Source organism: Loxodonta africana, chromosome 1 (genome assembly GCF_030014295.1).
Source record: "Loxodonta africana isolate mLoxAfr1 chromosome 1, mLoxAfr1.hap2, whole genome shotgun sequence".
Taxonomy (NCBI): domain Eukaryota; kingdom Metazoa; phylum Chordata; class Mammalia; order Proboscidea; family Elephantidae; genus Loxodonta; species Loxodonta africana.
The window spans coordinates 147455794-147476881 of record NC_087342.1 but is presented as its reverse complement, the minus strand read 5'-3'; the positions used below and the strand labels follow the sequence as shown (position 1 = coordinate 147476881).

General features: G+C 38.8%; 1 protein-coding gene across 6 annotated transcripts in view; it reads left to right on the top strand.

Annotated features, from left to right (window-relative positions):
* SNX14 (sorting nexin 14) overlaps nt 1–17450 on the top strand; it is a 127582-nt gene extending 110132 nt beyond the window's left edge. For 5 of the 6 annotated variants that reach the window (XM_023544080.2, XM_010586394.3, XM_023544093.2 and 2 more), the window contains 3 exons: nt 14813–14904; nt 16268–16324; nt 17236–17450. In XM_023544080.2, the coding sequence (XP_023399848.1) occupies nt 14813–14904; nt 16268–16324; nt 17236–17274 (188 nt within the window). In that variant the 3' untranslated portion in view covers nt 17275–17450. Of the gene's footprint in view, nt 1–6751; nt 6910–14812; nt 14905–16267; nt 16325–17235 lie in introns of those variants that run through there. The other variant, XM_064288743.1, reaches the window with a different exon arrangement.
* The last annotated feature ends 3638 nt before the right edge of the window (nt 17451–21088 follow it).

Below are 21088 nucleotides of genomic sequence, written 5' to 3'. Positions count from 1 at the left end.
TGTTGAACCACCCTTGCGTACCTGGTATGAATACTACTTGGTCATGGTGTATTATTTTTTTGATATGATGCTGAATTCTATTGGCTAGAATTTTGCGGAGAATTTTTGCATCTATATTCATGAGAGATATTGGTCTGTAATTTTCTTTTTTGTGGTATCTTTGCCTGGTTTTGGTATCAGGGTTATGCTGGCTTCATAGAATGAATTTGGAAGTATCGCTTCCTTTTCTATGTTCTGAAATAGTTCGAGTAGTACTGGTGTAAGCTCTTCTTTGAATGTTTGGTAGAATTCTCCAGTGAAGCCATCTGGGCCAGGGCTTTTTTTGGTTGGGAGTTTTTTTTTTTTTTTTTTTATTGTTACCTTTTCAACCTCTTCTCTTGTTATGGGTCTGTCCAGATTTTCAACATCATTTTGTGTTAGTTTAGGTAGGTAGTGTGTCTCTAGAAATTTGTCCATTTCCTCTAGGTTTTCAAATTTGTTGGAGTATAATTTTTCATAATACTTGGTTACGATCCTTTTTATTTCAATTAGATCTGTTGTAATGTCCTCTATTTCATTTCTTATTTGGGTTATTTCCGTTCTGTCCTGTTTTTCTTTTGTCACTTTGGCCAGTGGTTCGTCGATTTTGTTGATACTTTCAAAGAACCAACTTTTGGTTTTGTTGATTCTTTCTATTGTTTTTCTATTCCCTATTTCATTTATTTCTTCTCTGATCTTTATTATTTCCTTTCTTCTGGTGGCTGTGGGCTTCTTTTGCTATTTTCCTTCTGTTTGTTCATGTTGCATAACTAATGTTTTGATTTCATTCCTTCTTTTTTGATGTGTGCATCTATTGCTAGAAACTGACCTCTGAAGACTGCCTTTGCTGTGTCCCAGAGGTTTTGGTATGATGTGTATTCATTCTTGTTTGATTCTAGGAACTTTCCTGTTCCATCTTTGATTTCTTCTGTTACCCAGTGGTTTTTAAGCAGGGTGTTATTCAGTTTCCATGTAATTGATCTTGTTTCCTTACTCTTCCTGTTGTTAATTTCTACTTTAATGGCATTGTGATCAGAGAAGATACTTTGTATTATCTCAGTGTTTTGGATTTTGTTAAGGGTTGCTCTCTGGCCTAAGATGAGGTCTATTCTGAAGAACATTCCATGTGCATTGGAAAATAATGTATACTTTGCAGCTGTTGGGTGGAGTGTTCCCTATACATCTATGAGATCAAATTGAGTGATTGTGCTCCTTTGCTTCTTATGTATCTTTGTTGAGTTTCTTTCTAGATGTTCTGTCCATTACTGAGAGTGGTGTGTTGAAGTCTCCTACTGTTATTGTGGAACTGTCAATTTCTGTTTCCAGTGCTGTGAGAGTTTGTTTTATGTATTTTGGAGCCCTGCCATTGAGTGTGTAGATGTTTATTATGGTTAAGTCTTTATGGTGGATTGTCCCTTTAATCATTATATAGTGCCCTTCTTTGTCTTTTATGGTGGATTGTGGTTTAAAGTTGTCTGAAATTAGTACTGCCACTCCCGCTCCTTTTCGGTAGTTATTTACTTGACATATTTTTTTCCATCCTTTAATTTTTAATAAATTTATGTCTTTGTTTCTAAGGTGTGTTCCTTGTAAATAGCATATTGATGGATCCTGTTTTTTTAATCCATTTTGTCACTCTGTGTCTCTTTATGGGTGCATTTTGGCCATTTACATTTAGTGTAATTATTGATAGGTGCGAGTTTATTGCTGTCATTTGGTAGTTTTTTTTTTTGTGGTGGTGCTGACATTTTCTTTGTTCCTCTTACTCTCCTGTGCTGAGTTCCTTTTGTATGTGGATTTCTTTTATTTTATTTTATTGTAGATCTTGTTTTTATTGAGACTGTGTTTTTCTTCTTTATTTTGATGACTAGGTTTGCTAACTTTTGTTGTGGTTACCTTGAAATTTACCCTCATCTCCCTAGGCTTGAACCAGTCTATTATTACTTGGTATCACCTTGCCTTCCTCTCCATTAGAAAGTTCTATACCTATACCGTTTATTCTATCTTTTATTGTTCTGACGTTGTTGTCATTTACAGATTAACCTCTCTGGTTCCCTGTTACAATTGTTTTGGTTTTGGATAGTCCCTGAGAGTTCATTTCCTTGGCTGGTATCTGGCTGGTACAATCTTCTGTCCTAGATTCAGGCTGTGGTATGATGATGTTTGCTCTCAGACCAGAGGACTCCTTTTAATAATTCTTGAAGTTTGGTTTTGTTTTTACATATTCCCTTAATTTCTGTTTATCTGAGAATGTCCTAATTTCACCATCATATTTGAATTAAAGTTTTTCAGGATATATTATTCTTGGTTGGCAGTTTTTTTCTTTCAAGGTTTTATATATGTCATCCCATTGCCTTCTTGCCTGCATGGTTTCTGCTGAACAATCAGAGCTTAATCTTATTGTTTCTTCTCTGTATGAGACTTTTTATTTTTCTTGAACTGCTCGCAGGATTTTTTCTTTGTCTTTGGTTTCAGCGAGTGTGATTATGACACGCCTTGGTATTTTTCTTTTGGGGTCTATCCATATGGGATTCGTTGAGCTTCTCAGGTGGTCAGCTTTTCATCATTCTTGATATTAGGGAAGTTTTCTGTCAGCAATTCTTCAGTGATCCTCTCTGTTTTTCCATTTTCTTTCCCTGTTCTGGAATTCTGATCACTCGCAAATTTTTGCTTTTAATTGTATCCCACATAATTCTTAGGGTTTCTTCATTTCTTTTTGTTCTTTTTTCTGATTTTTCCTCAAACAGAGTTGTATCCAAGTGTTTGTCTTCAATTTCCCTGATTTTGTCTTCTGTTGTTTCAAACCTGCTCTTCAGCCCTTCCATGACACTGTCCATTTCTGAAATCTTGTTGTGTATCTTTTGGATTTCTAATTGTTGTTTTTGTATGATTTCTAGTTGTAAATTTATTTGGGCATTTTGTTCCTGTTTTACTTTCCTGAATTGTTCCAGTTTTTTGTATTTTCCATGAATTTGTCTGCCTTTTCCATAAATTTGTCTATTTTTTCTCCTCATTTGTATCTGCTTTTTGCTTCAACTCTTGCATTGCTCTGAATATTAGAGATTTGCATTCCCTGTCAGGTAGCTCTAGTGCCTTTTCTTCTACTGGAAAGTCATCTGGTATTTTATTTTGGACACCTACTGGAACCACCCTGTCCTTTTTTTTTTGTTGTTGTTGTTGTTTTTGATATGTTTTGATATTGTCCTCTGTCTTTGGAACATTCAGTAGTTATTTTCTTCGTTTCTTGAGTGTAAGTTTGTTTTGTCCTGCTTTTTTGTTTCATTTGGTTATGTCTGAGCAGACAGGCTGTGCGTTCTTTGCTATTTACTCATCTGTAGTCAGGATACTTTTCACCTCCTTGTCCAATGGGCAGGGCCAGTCATTCAGCTATGGTGCATTGGGGCAGGTCCAGGTGAAGAGGAGGGGCTGGAATGGATTCTTTGTGGCACGTAGTAGGGTCGGCAGGGCAGGCCAGGAATAAGTGCTGGGCAGGTTCCAGTAAGCCATGCCTGTACTGCTCAGTGATGTGATGTTCAGCTTACAGTGCAGGTAGGCAGGAAAGAAGGGGGAGGTTGTGATGTGTGGAGCTAATAGGGGTATGGGAAAGAGGAGAGAGAGGAGACAGAAACAGGATCTAAAAACAAACAAGCAAATAAAGAAAGAAGAAAAAAGAGTGCTAAGGGAGCTTGCCACTGGAGTGGAGAGATGAGAAACCGAGAAATGAAAAAAAGCAAAAAGCAACAAAAAAAGATAAAGGGAGAAAAAAAGAAAACAGATAAAAATTTAGAAGAGGAAGAAAAGAAAAGCCCCCAGGAGTCCCAGAGTCCTACTGGTGGGGCTGCTAAGATGTAGGATGTGGCTCGCCGGCTGTGTAGTATAGCCTGGCTAGAGGGAGTATAGATGCCACACAGCACCATGTATTCAGGAGACAGAAAAAGAAGATAAATGTAGAGAGAAGAGAACTGAGAAATGAAGAAAGAGAGAGAAAAGAAAAATGAAATAAAGAAGGAGAAAAAGAAATTCCCCCTAGGATCTCACCTATGCAGCTGTGCAGATTGGGGGAGTGTCTCCTAAGCCATGCAGTGCAGCCTGGCTAGAAGGGGCTTCCAAGCTGCAAAAAGAAAAAACAAATAGAACAAAGCAAAATAAAACAAGCCCCAGGGGTCCCACCAGCATGGCATCACAGGCCAGGGGACTCATTCCCCAGTCGAGCGTGGCTTCACAGCCCTTCAAGAAGAAGCAAAGATGGCACATGGAGCCAGGTGTTCCAGAGAAGGGAGGGGGAGGTGATAGGAGGCACAGAAGAAACCGAAAGAGAAAGAACCACAACACCTGCTCAGGGGCCCGGCCAGTGTGGGCAGGGTGAATCCAAGCAGCCTGAGGCCAAAGCAGTTGCCTCCTGGCCAAGAGACTGCAGTTGGCAGGAAGCAGAGGACGCCAAAGGAGGGCAGGGAGGGGAGGGCTAGGAAAGCGTATATTGCTCGTTGCCGGGTGCTCTTTCTTGCTGGGAATTTCGTGAAGCTGCTTGCCTGTACTCCCTGTCTGGATCTCCGATGTGGGTGGGGCGAATCCAAGTGCCAGGGATGGTACACTTCCTGCCCAGCCGAGCCATTGTAGCCAGCCAGGAAGCTCGGAGGTAGAGCAGTGGGGAGAGAATGGAGGGTGGGAAAGCCGTGTATCATTAGTTACCAGGTGCTCTGTCTCCTGCTGGGAGTTCTGTGAAGCTGCTTTCCTGTGCTCCCTGTCTGCTGATCCTCGACAGGAGTCCAGGATGGCGGATCTGTGCTGTTGTTAGCTGATGGGGCTCTGTGCACGTATCTCTTCTCACTTTCTGTCCTCTGTCAGTTTCTTATTCCATTCTGTGCTTGGCTGAGTTCTTTATCTCTTCATTTGACACATCAGGTTCCAGAAATGTTTGTTTCACTTAGTTTTTCGGGTCTTTGCTGTGGAGGGATGGCATAGTGCAGAATTCTGTCTATGGTGCCATGTTGGCTGGAAGGTCCCGTGATCACTGATCTTTGATGTTACTATTATAATTGTTTTGGGGTACCATGAACAGCGCCCATATAAGATGGTGAGTTTAATCGATAAATGTTGTGCATGTTCTGACTGCTCCATGGATTGGCTGTTCTCTCTCTCCCTCTCCTCTGGCCTCCCTATTCCCTGAGACATGACATTATTGAAATTAGACCAGTTAATTACCCTAAGTGTTCAAGTGAAAGGATGAGTCACATGTTTCTCACTTTAAATCAAAAGCTAGAAATTATTAAGCTTAGCGAGAAAAGCATGTCAAAAACTGAGGTAGTCCGAAAACTAGGCCTCTATGCTGAACAGTTAGCCAAGTTGTGAATGCAAAGGAAAAGTTCTTGAAGAAGATTAAAAGTGTTACTCCAGTGAACACACCAGCCTAATAGTGGTCTGAATAGAAGATCAAACCAGCCACAACATTCCTTTAAGCAAAATTCTAATCCAGAGTGAGGCCCTAACTCTCTTCAATTCTGTGAAGGCTGAGAGAGGTGAGGAAGCTGCAGAAGAAAAGTTTGAAGCTAGCAGAGGTTGATTGATGAGGTTTAAGTAAAGAAGCTGTCTCTGTAACATAAAAGTGCAAAGTGAAGCAGTAAGTGCTAATGTAGAAGTTGCAGCAAGTTATCTTAGAAGATCTAGCTGACATAATTGATGAAGGTGGCTACACTAAACAACAGATTTTCAATGTAGATGAAACAGTCTTATATTGAAAGGGGATGCCATCTAGGACTTTCACAGCGAAGAGAAATCAGTGCCTGGCCTTAAAGCTTCAAAGGACAGGCTGACTGTCTTGTTAGGGGCTAATGCAGCTGGTGACTTTAATTTGAAGCCATTGCTCATTTACGACTCTGAAAATCCTAGGGCTCTTGAGAATTATGCTAAATCTATAAATGTGCTCTATAAATGGAACAACAGCCTGAGTGACAGCAAATCTGTTTACAACATGGTTTACTGAATATTTTAAGCCTACTGTTGAGACCTACTGCTCAGAAAGAAAGATTCCTTTTGAAATATTACTGCTTGTTGACAGAGCAAGAGCTGATGTACAAGGAGATTGTTTTCATGCCTGCTAATGCAACATTCATTCTGTAGCCCATGGATCGAAGACTAATTTTGACTTTCAGGTCTTATTATTTAAGAAATAACATTTCATAAGGCTATAGCTGCCATAGATAGTGATTCATCTGATGGATCTAAACAAAGTAAATGGAAAACTTTTTGGAAAGGACTCGCCATTCTAGATTCCATTCATGATTCATGGGAGAAGGTCAAAATATCAGTAGTAACAGGAGTTTGGAAGAAGTTGATTCCAACCCTCATAAATGACTTTGGGGGTTCAAGACTTCAGTGGAGGAAGTACACGTGTGGTAGAAATAGCAGGAAAACTAGAATTACAAGCAGAGCCTGAAGATGTGACTGAATTGCTGCAATCTCATGATAAAACTTTAACAGATGAGGGGTTGCTTCTTATGGATGAGCGAAGAAAGTGGTTTCTTGAGATGGAATCTAAATGACAACAAAAGATTTAGAATATTATATAAACTTAGTTGATAAAGCAGCAGCAGACTTTGAGAGGATTGGTTCCAATTTTCAAAGAAGTGCTACTGTGAGTAAAATGCTTTCAGACAGCATTGCATGTTGTAGAGAGATCTTTTGTGAAAGGAAGAGTCAATCGATGCAACAGACTTCATTATTGTCTTATTTTAAGAAATTGCCACAGCCACCCCAACTTCAGCAACCATCATCCCAATCAGTCAGCAGCCATCAACATTGAGGCAAGACCCTCCATCAGCAAAAGAATTACAACTTGCTGAAGGCTCAGATGATGATTAGCATTTTTTAGCAATAAAGCATGTTTTAACTAAGGTATGTACATTGCTTTTTTAGACATAATGCTGTTGCACACTTAATAGACTACAGTATAGTGTAAACATAACTTTTATATGCACTGGGAAACCAAAAAATTCATATGATTTGCTTTATTGCGATATTCTCCTTATTGTGGTGGTCTGAAATCAAACCTGCAATATCTCTGAGGTATGCGTGTATGTATTATTTTCTAACTATCTTTGTATCATTTGATAATAGAAGCCAATGTCTTTATTGCAGGATTCTTCAGAGATTTTGGTATTCCTTGTACATTGAGAATCTCCAATACTGTTTTTTTCAACTTGACCATTGAACTCGTTTTTTTCCAGGAGAATTGTTTTACGAGATGCTTATTTACAGTTATTGCATAATATCCGGGAAACAGGGTGATTTTTTTTTTCATATTTATTTATTTATTAACTTTTATTAAGCTTCAAGTGAACGTTTACAAATCCAATCAGTCTGTCACATATAAGTTTACATACATCTTACTCTGTACTCTCACTTGCTCTCCCCCTATTGAGTCAGCCCTTTCAGTCTCTCCTTTTGTGACAATTTTGCCAGCTTCCCTCTCTCTCTATCCTCCCATCCCCCCTCCAGACAAGAGTTGCCAACACACTCTCAAGTGTCCACCTGATATAATTAGCTCACTCTTCATCAGCGTCTCTCTCCCACCCGCTGACCAGTCCCTTTCATGTCTGATGAGTTGTCTTCGGGGATGGTTCCTGTCCTGTGCCAACAGAAGGTCTGGGGAGCATGGCCGCTGGGATTCCCCTAGTCTCAGTCAGACCATTAAGTATGGTCTTTTTGTGAGAATTTCGGGTCTGCATCCCACTGATCTCCTGTTCCCTCAGGAGTTCTCTGTTGTGCTCCCTGTCAGGGCAGTCATCGATTGTGGCCGGGCACCACCTAGTTCTTCTGGTCTCGGGATGATGTAGGTCTCTGGTTCATGTGGCCCTTTCTGTCTCTTGGGCTCTTAGTTATCGTGTGACCTTGGTGTTCTTCATTTTCCTTTGCTCCAGGTGGGTTGAGACCAATTGATGCATCTTAGATGGCCGCTTGTTAGCATTTAAGACCCCAGACGCCACATTTCAAAGTGGCATGCAGAATGTTTTCATAATAGAATTATTTTGCCAATTGACATAGAAGTCCCCTCAAACCATGTTCCCCAGACCCCCGCCCCTGCTCCGCTGACCTTTGAAGCATTCATTTTATCCCGGAAACTTCTTTGCTTTTGGTCCAGTCCAATTGAGCTGACCTTCCATGTATTGAGTGTTGTCTTTCCCCTCACCCGAAGCAGTTCTTATCTACTGATTAATCAATAAAAAACCCTCTCCCTCCCTCCCTCCCTCCCCCCTTCGTAACCACAAAAGTATGTGTTCTCAGTTTTTACTATTTCTCAAGATCTTATAATAGTGGTCTTATACAATATTTGTCCTTTTGCCTCTGACTAATTTCGCTCAGCATAATGCCTTCCAGGTTCCTCCATGTTATGAAATGTTTCAGAGATTCGTCACTGTTCTTTATCGATGCGTAGTATTCCATTGTGTGAATATACCACAATTTATTTACCCATTCATCTGTTGATGGACACCTTGGTTGCTTCCAGCTTTTTGCTATTGTAAACAGAGCTGCAATAAACATGGGTGTGCATATATCTGTTTGTGTGAAGGCTCTTGTATCTCTAGGGTATATTCCGAGGAGTGGGATTTCTGGGTTGTATGGTAGTTCTATTTCTAACTGTTTAAGATAACGCCAGATAGATTTCCAAAGTGGTTGTACCATTTGACATTCCCACCAGCAGTGTATAAGAGTTCCAATCTCTCTGCAGCCTCTCCAACATTTATTATTTTGTGTTTTTTTGGATTAATGCCAGCCTTGTGTTTTTTTTTTTGTTGTTGTTGTTGTTGTTGGAGTGAGGTGGAATCTCATCGTAGTTTTAATTTGCATTTCTCTAATGGCTAATGATCGAGAGCATTTTCTCATGTATCTGTTGGCTGCCTGAATATCTTCTTTAGTGAAATGTGTGTTCATATCCTCTGCCCACTTCTTGATTGGGTTGTTTGTCTTTTTGTGGTTGAGTTTTGACAGAATCATGTAGATTTTAGAGATCAGGCGCTGGTCTGAGATGTCATAGCTGAAAATTCTTTCCCAGTCTGTAGGTGGTCTTTTTACTCTTTCGGTGAAGTCTTTAGATGAGCATAGGTGTTTGATTTTTAGGAGCTCCCAGTTATCTGGTTTTTCTTCGTCATTTTTGGTAATGTTTTGTATTCTGTTTATGCCCTGTATTAGGGCTCCTAGGGTTGATCCTATTTTTTCTTCTGTGATCTTTATCGTTTTAGTCTTTATGTTTAGGTCTTTGATCCACTTGGAGTTAGTTTTTGTGCATGGTGTGAGGTATGGGTCCTGTTTCATTCTTTTGCAAGTGGATATCCAGTTATGCCAGCACCATTCGTTAAAAAGACTATCTTTTCCCCAGTGAACTGACACTGGTCCTTTGTCAAATATCAGCTGCTCATACGTGGATGGATTTATATCTGAGTTCTCAATTCTGTTCCATTGGTCTATGTGCCTGTTGTACCAGTACCAGGCTGTTTTGACTACTGTGGCTGTATAATAGGTTCTGAAATCAAGTAGATTGAGGCCTCCCACTTTCTTCTTTTTCAGTAATGCTTTGCTTATCCGGGGCTTCTTTCCCTTCCATATGAAATTGGTGATTTGTTTCTCTATCCCCTTAAAATATGACATTGGAATTTGGATCGGAAGTGCGTTATATGTATAGATGGCTTTTGCTAGAAGAGACATTTTTACTATGTTAAGTCTTCCTATCCATGAGCAAGGTATGTTTTTCCACTTAAGTATGTCCTTTTGAATTTCTTGTAGTAGAGCTTTGTAGTTTTCTTTGTATAGGTCTTTTACATCCTTGGTAAGATTTATTCCTAAGTATCTTATCTTCTTGGGGGCTACTGTGAATGGTATTGATTTGGTTATTTCCTCTTTGGTGTTCTTTTTGTTGATGTAGAGGACTCCAAGTGATTTTTGTATGTTTATCTTAAAACCTGAGACTCTGCCAAACTCTTCTATTAGTTTCAGTAGTTTTCTGGAGGATTTAGGGTTTTCTGTGTATAAGATCATGTCATCTGCAAATAGTGATAACTTTACCTCCTCCTTGCCAATCCGGATACTCTTTATTTCTTTGTCTAGCCTAATTGCCCTGGCTAGGACTTCAAGTACGATGTTGAATAAGAGCGGTGATAAAGGGCATCCTTGTCTGGTTCCCGTTCTCAAGGGAAATGCTTTCAGGTTCTCTCCATTTAGAGTGATTTTGGCTGTTGGCTTTGCATAGATGCCCTTTATTATGTTGAGGAATATTCCTTCAATTCCTATTTTGCTGAGAGTTTTTATCATAAATGGGTGTTGGACTTTGTCAAATGCCTTTTCTGCATCAATTGATAAGATCATGTGGTTTTTATCTTTTGTTTTATTTGTGTGATGGATTACATTAATGGTTTTTCTGATATTAAACCAGCCTTGCATACCTGGTATAAATCCCACTTGATCATGGTGAATTATTTTTTTGATGTGTTGTTGGATTCTATTGGCTAGAATTTTGTTGAGGATTTTTGCATCTATGTTCATGAGGGATATAGGTCTAATAATTTTCTTTTTTTGTAATGTCTTTACGTGGTTTTGGTATCAGGGAGATGGTGGCTTCATAGAATGAGTTGGGTAGTATTCCGTCATTTTCTATGCTTTGAAATACCTTCAGTAGTAGTGGCGTTAACTCTTCTCTGAAAGTTTGGTAGAACTCTGCCGTGAAGCCGTCCGGGCCAGGGCTTTTTTTTGTTGGGAGTTTTTTGATTACCGTTTCAATCTCTTTTTTTGTTATGTGTCTATTTAGTTGTTCTACTTCTGAATGTGTTAGTTTAGGTAGGTAGTGTTTTTCCAAGAATTCATCTATTTCTTCTAGGTTTTCAAATTTGTTAGAGTACAATTTTTTGTAGTAATCTGAAATGATTCTTTTAATTTCATTTGGTTCTGTTGTGATGTGGTCCTTCTCGTTTCTTATTAGGGTTATTTGTTTCCTTTCCTGTATTTCTTTAGTCAGTCTAGCCAATGGTTTATCAATTTTGTTAATTTTTTCAAAGAACCAGCTTTTGGCTTTGTTAATTCTTTCAATTGTTTTTCTGTTCTCTAATTCATTTAGTTCAGCTCTAATTTTATTATTTGTTTTCTTCTGGTGCCTGATGGGTTCTTTTGTTGCTCACTTTCTATTTGTTCAAGTTGTCGGGACAGTTCTCTGCTTTTGGCTCTTTCTTCTTTATGTATGTGTGCATTTATCAATATAAATTGGCCTCTGAGCACTGCTTTTGCTGTGTCCCAGAGGTTTTGGTAGGAAGTATTTTCATTCTCGTTGCATTCTATGAATTTCCTTATTCCCTCCTTGATGTCTTCTATAACCCAGTCTTTTTTCAGGAGGGTATTGTTCATTTTCCAAGTATTTGATTTCTTTTCCCTAGTTTTTCTGTTATTGATTTCTAGTTTTATTGCCTTGTGGTCTGAGAAGATGCTTTGTAATATTTCGATGTTTTGGACTCTGCAAAGGTTTGTTTTATGACCTAATATGTGGTCTATTCTAGAGGATGTTCCATGTGCGCTAGAAAAAAAAGTATACTTTGCAGCAGTTGGGTGGAGAGTTCTGTATAAGTCAATGAGGGCAAGTTGGTTGATTGCTGTAAGTAGGTCTTCCATGTCTCTATTGAACTTCTTACTGGATGTCCTGTCCTTCTCCGAAAGTGGTGTGTTGAAGTCTCCTACTATAATTGTGGAGGTGTCTATCTCACTTTTCAATTCTGTTAAAATTTGATTTATGTATCTTGCAGCCCTGTCATTGGGTGCATAAATATTTAATATGGTTATGTCTTCCTGATCAATTGTCCCTTTTATCATTATATAGTGTCCTTCTTTATCCTTTGTGGTGGATTTAAGTCTAAAGTCTATTTTGTCAGAAATTAATATTGCTACTCCTCTTCTTTTTTGCTTATTGTTTGCTTGATATATTTTTTTTCCATCCTTTGAGTTTTAGTTTGTTTGTGTCTCTAAGTCTAAGGTGTGTCTCTTGTAGGCAGCATATAGATGGATCGTGTTTCTTTATCCAGTCCGTGACTCTCTGTCTCTTTATTGGTGCATTTAGTCCATTTACATTCAGCGTAATTATAGATAAATAAGTTTTTAGTGCTGTCATTTTGATGCCTTTTCATGTGTGTTTTTGGCAATTTCATTTTTCCACATACTTTTTTGTGCTGAGACGTTTTTCTTAGTAAATTGTGAGATCCTCATTTTCGTAGTGTTTGACTTTATGTTAGTTGAGTTGTTACGTTTTTCTTGTCTTTTATCTTGAGTTATGGAGTTGTTATACCTTTTTGTGGTTACCTTATTATTTACCCCTATTTTTCTAAGTAAAAACCTAACTTGTATCGTTCTATATCGCCTGGTATCACTCTCCATCTGGCAGTTCAATGCCTCCTGTATTTAGTCCCTCTTTTTGATTATTGTGATCTTTTACCTATTGACTTCCATGATTCCCTGTTATGTGTATTATTATTATTTTTTTTAATTAATCTTAATTTGTTTGTTTTTGTGATTTCCCTATTTGAGTTGATATCAGGACGTTCTGTTTTGTGACCTTGTATTGTGCTGGTATCTGATATTATTGGTTTTCTGACCAAACAATATCCTTTAGTATTTCTTGTAGCTTTGGTTTGGTTTTTGCAAATTCTCTAAACTTGTGTTTATCTGTAAATATCTTAATTTCGCCTTCATATTTCAGAGAGAGTTTTGCTGGATATATGATCCTTGGCTGGCAGTTTTTCTCCTTCAGTGCTCTGTATATGTCGTCCCATTCCCTTCTTGCCTGCATGGTGTCTGCTGAGTAGTCTGAACTTATTCTTATTGATTCTCCCTTGAAGGAAACCTTTCTTTTCTCCCTGGCTGCTTTTAAAATTTTCTGTTTATCTTTGGTTTTGGTGAGTTTGATGATAATATGTCTTGGTGTTTTTCTTTTTGGATCAGTCTTAAATGGGGTTTGATGAGCATTTTGGATAGATATCCTTTCGTCTTTCATGATGTCAGGGAAGTTTTCTGTCAGGAGTTCTTCAACTATTTTCTCTGTGTTTTCTGTCCCCCCTCCCTGTTCTGGGACTCCAATCACCCGCAAGTTATCCTTCTTGATAGAGTCCCACATGATTCTTAGGGTTTCTTCATTTTTTTTAATTCTTTTATCTGATTTTTTTTCAGCTATGTTGGTGTTGATTCCCTGGTCCTCCAGATGTCCCAGTCTGCATTCTAATTGCTCGAGTCTGCTCCTCTGACTTCCTATTGCATTGTCTAATTCTGTAATTTTATTGTTAGTCTTTTGGATTTCTACATGCTGTCTCTCTATGGATTCTTGCAACTTATTAATTTTTCCACTATGTTCTTGAATAATCTTTTTGACTTCTTCAACATTTTTATCAGTGTGTTCCTTGGCTTTTTCTGCAGTTTGCCTTATTTCGTTTGTGATGTCTTGAAGCATTCTGTAAATTAGTTTTTTATATTCTGTATCTGATAATTCCAGGATTGTATCTTCCTTTGGGAAAGATTTTGATTCTTTTGTTTGGGGGGTTGTAGAAGCTGTCATGGTCTGCTTCTTTATGTGGTTTGATATGGACTGCTGTCGCCGAGCCATCACTGGGAAACTAGTTTTTCCAGAAAATCCGCTAAAAAAAAAAAATGCCGTCAGTTCCCTATTAGAGTTCTCCCTCTGGCTCAGGCTATTCGGATGTTAATGAAGCTGCCTGGGGAGGGTGGGGGAGGGACCAGAGAGATAGGAGAGTAGCACCTCAGAATATAGCTGGAGTTGCTTGTCTTGCTTGGAATGACTATTATATCTGAGATTTCCACGGGGCGCGTCGCCTATGTGTGCTGGCTGTGTGGAGATTTCCCCCGGGGGGTCTGGCCCACTGGAGTCACGGTTCGATCCTCCGCTGCCAGCCCCACGCCCAACGTCAAGGTTCCCCTACTGGGACGGTGCAGTCCTGACTCCAAAATCAGTCGCTGCCTCCCAGGGACTCCCCATCCCGCCAGCCGCGTCGCCGCGCCGCCTCTAAGAACTGGCTGGGCCCCCTCCCCCGGGGTCAGCTCAGGCAATCAGAGCAGCTCCCTGCGCCGGCGCCGCGACCGCGCGTCCGGTCTGGGACGCCGCTCTCCCTGCTCCGAGACCCGTCACTGTCTGCCGGGTACTTCTCCCACCGGCTGCGTCGCCATGCCTCCCGCGCGAACTGGCTGGGCCCCCTCCGGGGTCAGTTCAGGGGGGTGGAGCAGCTCCCCGCGCTTATGCTGTAGCCGCGCCCCGCCAAAATCCCGGCGGGACGGCTCCCCAACTGGAACGCTGCTCTCCCCGCTCCAAGACCAGTCACTGCCTCCCGGGGACTTCTCACACCAGTTGTGCCGCCACGCCGCCCGCGCGAACCGGCTGGACCCCCTCCCGGAGTGAGTTCGGGGGCCAGGGCTGGGCCCCTTGTTTGTGCCGTCTACCCCCCTGGGCTCTGCCCCAAATCGGGCGCCGAAGGTCACCTGACTGGTACGCTGGCTCCAGGCTCTGAAAACAATCGCTGCCTCCCTGTATTTGTTCATTCTCCATCTCTAAATCTGTGTTTGTTGTTCAGGGTTCGTAGATTGTTATGTATGTGATCGATTCACTTGTTTTTCCGAGTCTTTGTTGCAAGAGGGATCCGCAGTAGTGTCCACCTAGTCTGCCATCTTGGCCCCGCCTCCAGGGTGGAGATTTTGCTTTATGATTCACTTAGTGATGAGTCACTTTATAATATAAACTTGTTTCTCATGTGGCTTTCTTATTTAGATCTGATAGTCAAGTGTATTGGTAAAGAAGCCAAGTATGAAAGCATCAGACTTCTATTTGATGGCTTACAGCAGCCCGTACTCAACAAGCAGGTAACATTCTTTGAAACCAGTAGCCTAGTGTTGGCTAGATTTGGTGAATGACACAGCAGGGTATCTGGTATATCATTACTACTAAATGAAGACAACGTAACTCAAACATTCCAATAGAAAAAAAGTGTGTTTTATTTGTTACTCTTTATTTGCTGGTTACCTTTTTTCTGTATAACATGAATCGTTTTGATTTAAAACGAACATTTATTCATTGTAGAAATTTTGAAATACATAGAAAATTAATGTAAAAAAAGTAAAAATTTAAATCAATGATTCCATCATTCAGGTTACATAGAACAACAGTTGACAATTTTATGTTTATAGTCTATGTGTATTCTGTTGAGATCTTAGTAAAATTACAATTTCGTGCCCTGCCTGTGTCTTTAAAATATTTGTTATGTATAAAAATATTTAACATATAACTGAGTTGTAAGACATAATAATAAAATGTCTACATGTGAACAAATGGGTACTTACCACTCATATTAAGAAGCAGAATATTACTATTGAAGCTACTTTTGTGCTTCTTTTATGATAAACAGTCATGTGCTGCATAACGTCCATTTGGGCAACATCTGACAGCATATATGTCCATGATCCCATGAGGTTATAAGAGAGTTCAGAAATCTCAGTTGCAGAACTGGACGTAGCGAATATAACTGGACATAGTGAACATGACAGTTTCCCACAAGCAACACGTGTATCTCATGTCACCTGTATACAAAGCGATTGCACTGCTAGGCTTATACTGGTTAAAAAAAAAAAAAAAAAAAAAAAATTTTTTTTTTTTTTTAATATTGGTAGAAAAAAAAATTACGTATATAATCCGTAGCACATACGTTTTGGTAGTCATAATGAATGCCTATGTCACTGGCCTATGTATGTACTGTATCATTACTTTAATGTGATCTTTTCCTACTTACAAAGAGTATATGCTTCGACTCATAGGCAGTGGCATCCAACCTCGTGTGTCATGCATCTCTTGAGTGTTGTAGCATTATCTCTCCTTTTAATTTTCTCTCAAAAGCATTACCGTGAAGTGCATCGTGGCTCCCAAACACAGCAAAACCAGTTTTAGTGATAGCAGCAGAAGAGGCAAAAGAGAAGTATCGATTTAGAAGTGAAACAAAAAGTATCCCATATAGCTTTGCTAAGTATATAATAATGGTAATCACACAATGTCCAAATCACATAACATCTATTTCACAGAACGTATTGTGGATGTTAAGGGGCACATGACTGTATTGTGAATCTTAGTCTTTGCCTTCCCATTTAGAGTTAACCACTATCCTCAATCTTGTGTTTATCATATTTTGGTTTTTTGCTTAATGATTTGAAACTTTTCTTTTTTTGGATGCTTTAGCTGACTTACGTTTTACTGGACATTGTGATACAGGAACTGTTTCCCGAGCTCAATAAGGTAACTGAAAAGCAGAAATTTTATTCTTTTAATGGTGTGTTGACATTTATTTTAATTAGGGGCACAAAAATAAAGAAAACCCATGAAACTTTAAAACGAACAACCTAAGCAAATGGCTCTTTATAGGTTCTTTATTCAGCATGCTTGCACATGAGAGTGGATTTAGGGGGATGGTGGGAACTGAATAGGCTCTGTCTTGATTTCATCCCTTCCCAATCACAAGCAGATAGGGACATTAAACTTGTGCTGGTCTCTCTAGAGCAAGAGGAAGTCCTAGCTCTAGAATAGACCAAACTCTTCAGGCTGCCATCTGCAACACTGTGTGCTCTGTAAGTCAGAGACTTGAGTATTTTTTTAAGCTGTTAAATTTATATGAATCCAGAGCACAAAATGAATAGGAGTTTGAGAATGGTAATATTATTATATTTAATCTTGTGGATTTTGAGATATGAGTAAGGGTTTAAGTCATTATTGTTTTTGTTATTTTTCTGACTAATCTCTTTGGTCTGATATAAAAGCTACTCTTCAAGGTTGTGACAGAGCAGTGAAATGTCAGTCTTGTAGAGAAAACCAGATGTGAACTCTTTACCTATTATAAACTTGCAGAGTATAGTAACATTAAATTTATATTAAAACGAGATGGAAGTTACAGACTTTTTATGTTCAATTTACATGGGAATCAATAGCAGAAAACCTCCAGCTCTCCGAGACTATAAGGCCTGTCATGAAACTTTGTTATTTACACATCTCTAAAACATAGATATTTTCTGCTGCTTATGCCAGCTAATTTCTTTTGGTATATATTATATGTATGTCTTAGGTTAGAATTTTAATATCCTAGAACTGTTAGGCAATTCACAAATGAACCCTTTGTTATTATCTTCTGTTAAAACGCATTTGTTTTGCTTTAGGTACAAAAGGAAGTAACCTCTGTGACATCCTGGATGTAAACATTTGGATTTGGGGTAGCATAACCAGTTGAAATTTCTGCTAGTGCAGTATATATGTACCTTTTTTTCCTTTTCCTTTTGTATATTCTTGTACATATCATGTATTTCAGTGTCTGAAATTTTGATTTTTTTGTGTGTTTTAATAAAGACTAAAACATAATAATGATTAAAAGTGATTGGGTTTCTGAGCCTTTCATTTTATACTTGTCCATATTTTATTAGAGCAAAAATCACTTGTTATTGGCATTTTTTAAAGACATAATTCATAATTCTTTTAGAGCAAACAGATAAGATTGATAACTTTTATATTGTATCACTTTGAAAATAATTATGGTTAGTGTGGAGAAACATGAATAAGAGCTGATTTACTTTCATATTTATAGTTAATATATTTTAGTAGATTTGTTTTCCTTATTTTCATTTTCTACATAATTAACTGTGTGTCTGTAAATAAAATATCCTTTATGAGTTTTTCATAATAATCAATGGACTTCTCTTTATTCTTGCTGCTGGGTGACTGACAGGTTATACCCCTGTTGGGTGTGAAAATTGAATACTTAACAGATATTTGTGATTGTGCAGTTACTACTGAGTTTCACTGAGTGTGTGTAGCTATATTCCAAAAGCTCCTATAAACAATTTAGGTAAGCAGATTTTTGGCTTATGTTATCTCTCCAAAAGAAAAATGTGGACTTAACTGTATTCCTTGGGGAAAGTTAATTTAAAATACTATTTTTAGAGATTCATTGTTTTAGAATTTTACTTGGAATTCCTTGTCATCCTGTGCTTTTCTCCTTGAAACGAATCTCTCTTTCAGGATTGAGCATTTTGTATTAGTTACTAGTTACAGCATTCATTCAAAATATATTTACTGAGTATCAACTGTGTGTTGGGTGCTGTGGGAACTCCCAATATACTTTGGAAACTAGCCTATTTAATGATGCTATTCATTAATTTTTTTCCAAGGTTTACAAAAAAGGGACATTAATATGTTATACAGTTTTGAAAAGGTTGTGTCAGTAGTCTTATTATAGTTTTAAATGCTCAAAAGTTCTAGAATATGTATAAGTTTCTGTGACTCAGTGCCTTAATACCAAGCCTTAAACATTTCCTAACTTCTCAGGGACAGATGCAGAATTAATCAGGCTAACTATTCCCATTTAAATCCAGAGAATTTTTAACGTTTTCATGTAAAATATCATGGTGACTGGAAAAAAAAAAGTATTTTACAATCCTTTTTATGCCATTCTCATCTACTCTCCTTTAACTTGGGTTTAATGTAGGTGAGAAAAATTTTAACTATGGATGAGCTCTGTTAAAGAAAATTTGAGGTATAAAAGCCATACATTGAAAATTAATAAATTATTTACGTTATAAAAGGGGAAAGGAACTAAAATTCAGTGCCTACTATTTGCCAGGCATGTTACGTATGTTACCACATTTCATCACAGTAACTGTGAGGTGGTGTTAGTCCTACTTCAGAGGTGAAGATACTGAGGCCAGAAAGAGTGGTAGAGTCAGAATTCTTGTTCTTGTCACTATTGTGCCAAAGAAGCCTTTGTTTTTTTAAAAGTAGTCACTCTCTGTATCGCTTTAAAAAGTATGTTCCCCTGATGCATTTCACATATTTTACTTTGTACATTCCTTCCCATCCATTTTTATGTGTCCCCTAGTGCATGAGCTTCGTGGAGAACTCTTTTGAAAAGTGTTTATACAAATGGAACTATCAATGTTTCTACTTGGGAGGATAAAATGAAATTAAATAGATAGGAAGACACTTTGAAATTTGTAAGGATCATTATAAGGTTATAACCACTGAGTTACAGATATCAGAAAATTTAAAAGAGTGGTTGAGTTTCAAGCACTTTATAATTTATTGACTTACATTAGATTTTACAACCAAAGTATAAACAGAGTTTAATTTGCACTTTGTTTTTCTTAGCAGAATGTATAATAATATATAATCAAGGTGTTATTACAGCTACAGTCCGGGCCTTTGTCATTTTTGACTCTCCAGAATTGGAACACCCTTGGGGAAATTCCAAGGTTATTGGGAGAGAGGGTGTGGATTTTCACTGTAGAAGCCTGAAGGCTGGGAGTTATTTCCTCATTTATGAAAGACAACTTGGCCATGTAAACCAGGCCGAGCTAATTAGATGCTCCTGTCTGGATGAAGGGAAGATATGAGGCACAAGGATTGTCAGAGGCCCTTGTGGGTAAGGGCTGCTGTGGAGAACCTTGCAGCACTGCAGCCTTAGCTCAGGACTTGCCGCTCTGGGCAGGGTAATTTTAGCTGCGTTTCACTTTCCTTGCTTGCTATTTTCTAGGCCTGGCTCTCCATGCTTTTTGATTCTGGGGGCTAGCTAATATCTTTCTGATAATTGCTTACAGTTTTTGTTTTTGTGACCAAGAATCCTGATAAATAATAGGCCCAGTGTAATTTCCATTGCTGTTTTAATATGTCAGGCCTCCTTGTCATGGATCGGAGTTGTTTTCATAGCTTAACTAGCTTATTTGTTACCTGGATGATTTTCACTAAGTTTTAAATTCAAATTGCTGGAGTCCTCGGAAGTGTACTACTCACTAGAGGTTTGAGATCCCCTCAGTTTATGTTATAAAAGTTTAAAACTCCTCCTTTTGACTACATTGGATAGGAAAGCTGGTTTCGTTTTGTTTTGCTGCTGCTGTTGTTTTTAGGTGCCCTCGAGTAGATCTCATCTCATAGAGACCCCATGTAGCAGAGTAGAACTGCCCTGTAGGGTTTCCAAGGCTGTAATCTTTATGGGAGTAGATCTCCAGGTCTTTTCTCTGGGAGAGCCACTGGGTAGGATTGACCAGCAACCTTACAGTTAGTAACCAAGTGCTTAACGGTTGCACCACCAGGGTTACAAAATGTATTCTGTTTCACCAGCACAAAAGTAACATTAATTATAACCTTTGGTTTGTAAAATATACAGGACACAGAAGCTGTTCCTTGCCTCAGAGCTGCTGCAGCTGATTGCTGCAGGGTGCCATTGGTGGCCAAAACCCCACCCGAACTCAATTTGTTGTGTCTTGGTGTGGAACTGGGTGCACCAGAAGTAAGGAGACCTTTTCCTAATTTTGACAAGCCATTATGGCTGCTTGCCAAGCCATACGTCCATGGGACTATATACTCCCAGAGGGAGCAACTCCTGCTAATGAAAAACTATTAGCAGTTTTATTAATCAAATAGTTTCTTTCTTATAAGAAACTGAGCCTACTGAAGGCAGCATTGCTACCAAGTGAAATTAATGTGTCTGGTTGATCCAGGTGTAACAGAGCTAGTTTCAATGTGCTACCAGTACAGAACAAGGGGATACTGTGTGGTTTAAAGTCAGGAAAGGTATGTATCAGGGTTGTATCCTTTCACCATATGTATTCAGTCTGTATACTAAGCAAATAATCCAAGAAACTGGACTATACGAAGAAGAACCGGGCATCAGGATTGGAGGAAGACTCGTTAAAAACCTGCGTTATGCAGATGACACAACCTTGTTTGCTGAAAGTGAAGACGACTTGAAGCACTTACTGTTGAAGATCAAAGACCACAGCCTTCAGCATGGATTACATCTCAGCATAGAACAAAAATCCTCACAACTGGACCAATAAGCAGTATCATGATAAATGGAGAAAAGACTGAAGTTGTCAGGGATTGCATTTTACTTGGATCCACAATCAATACCCATGGAAGCAGCAATCAAGAAATTGAAAGACACTGCATCGGGCAAATCTGCTGCAAAAGACCTCTTTAAAGTGTTGAAAAGCAAAAATGTCACCTTGATGACTTAAGGTG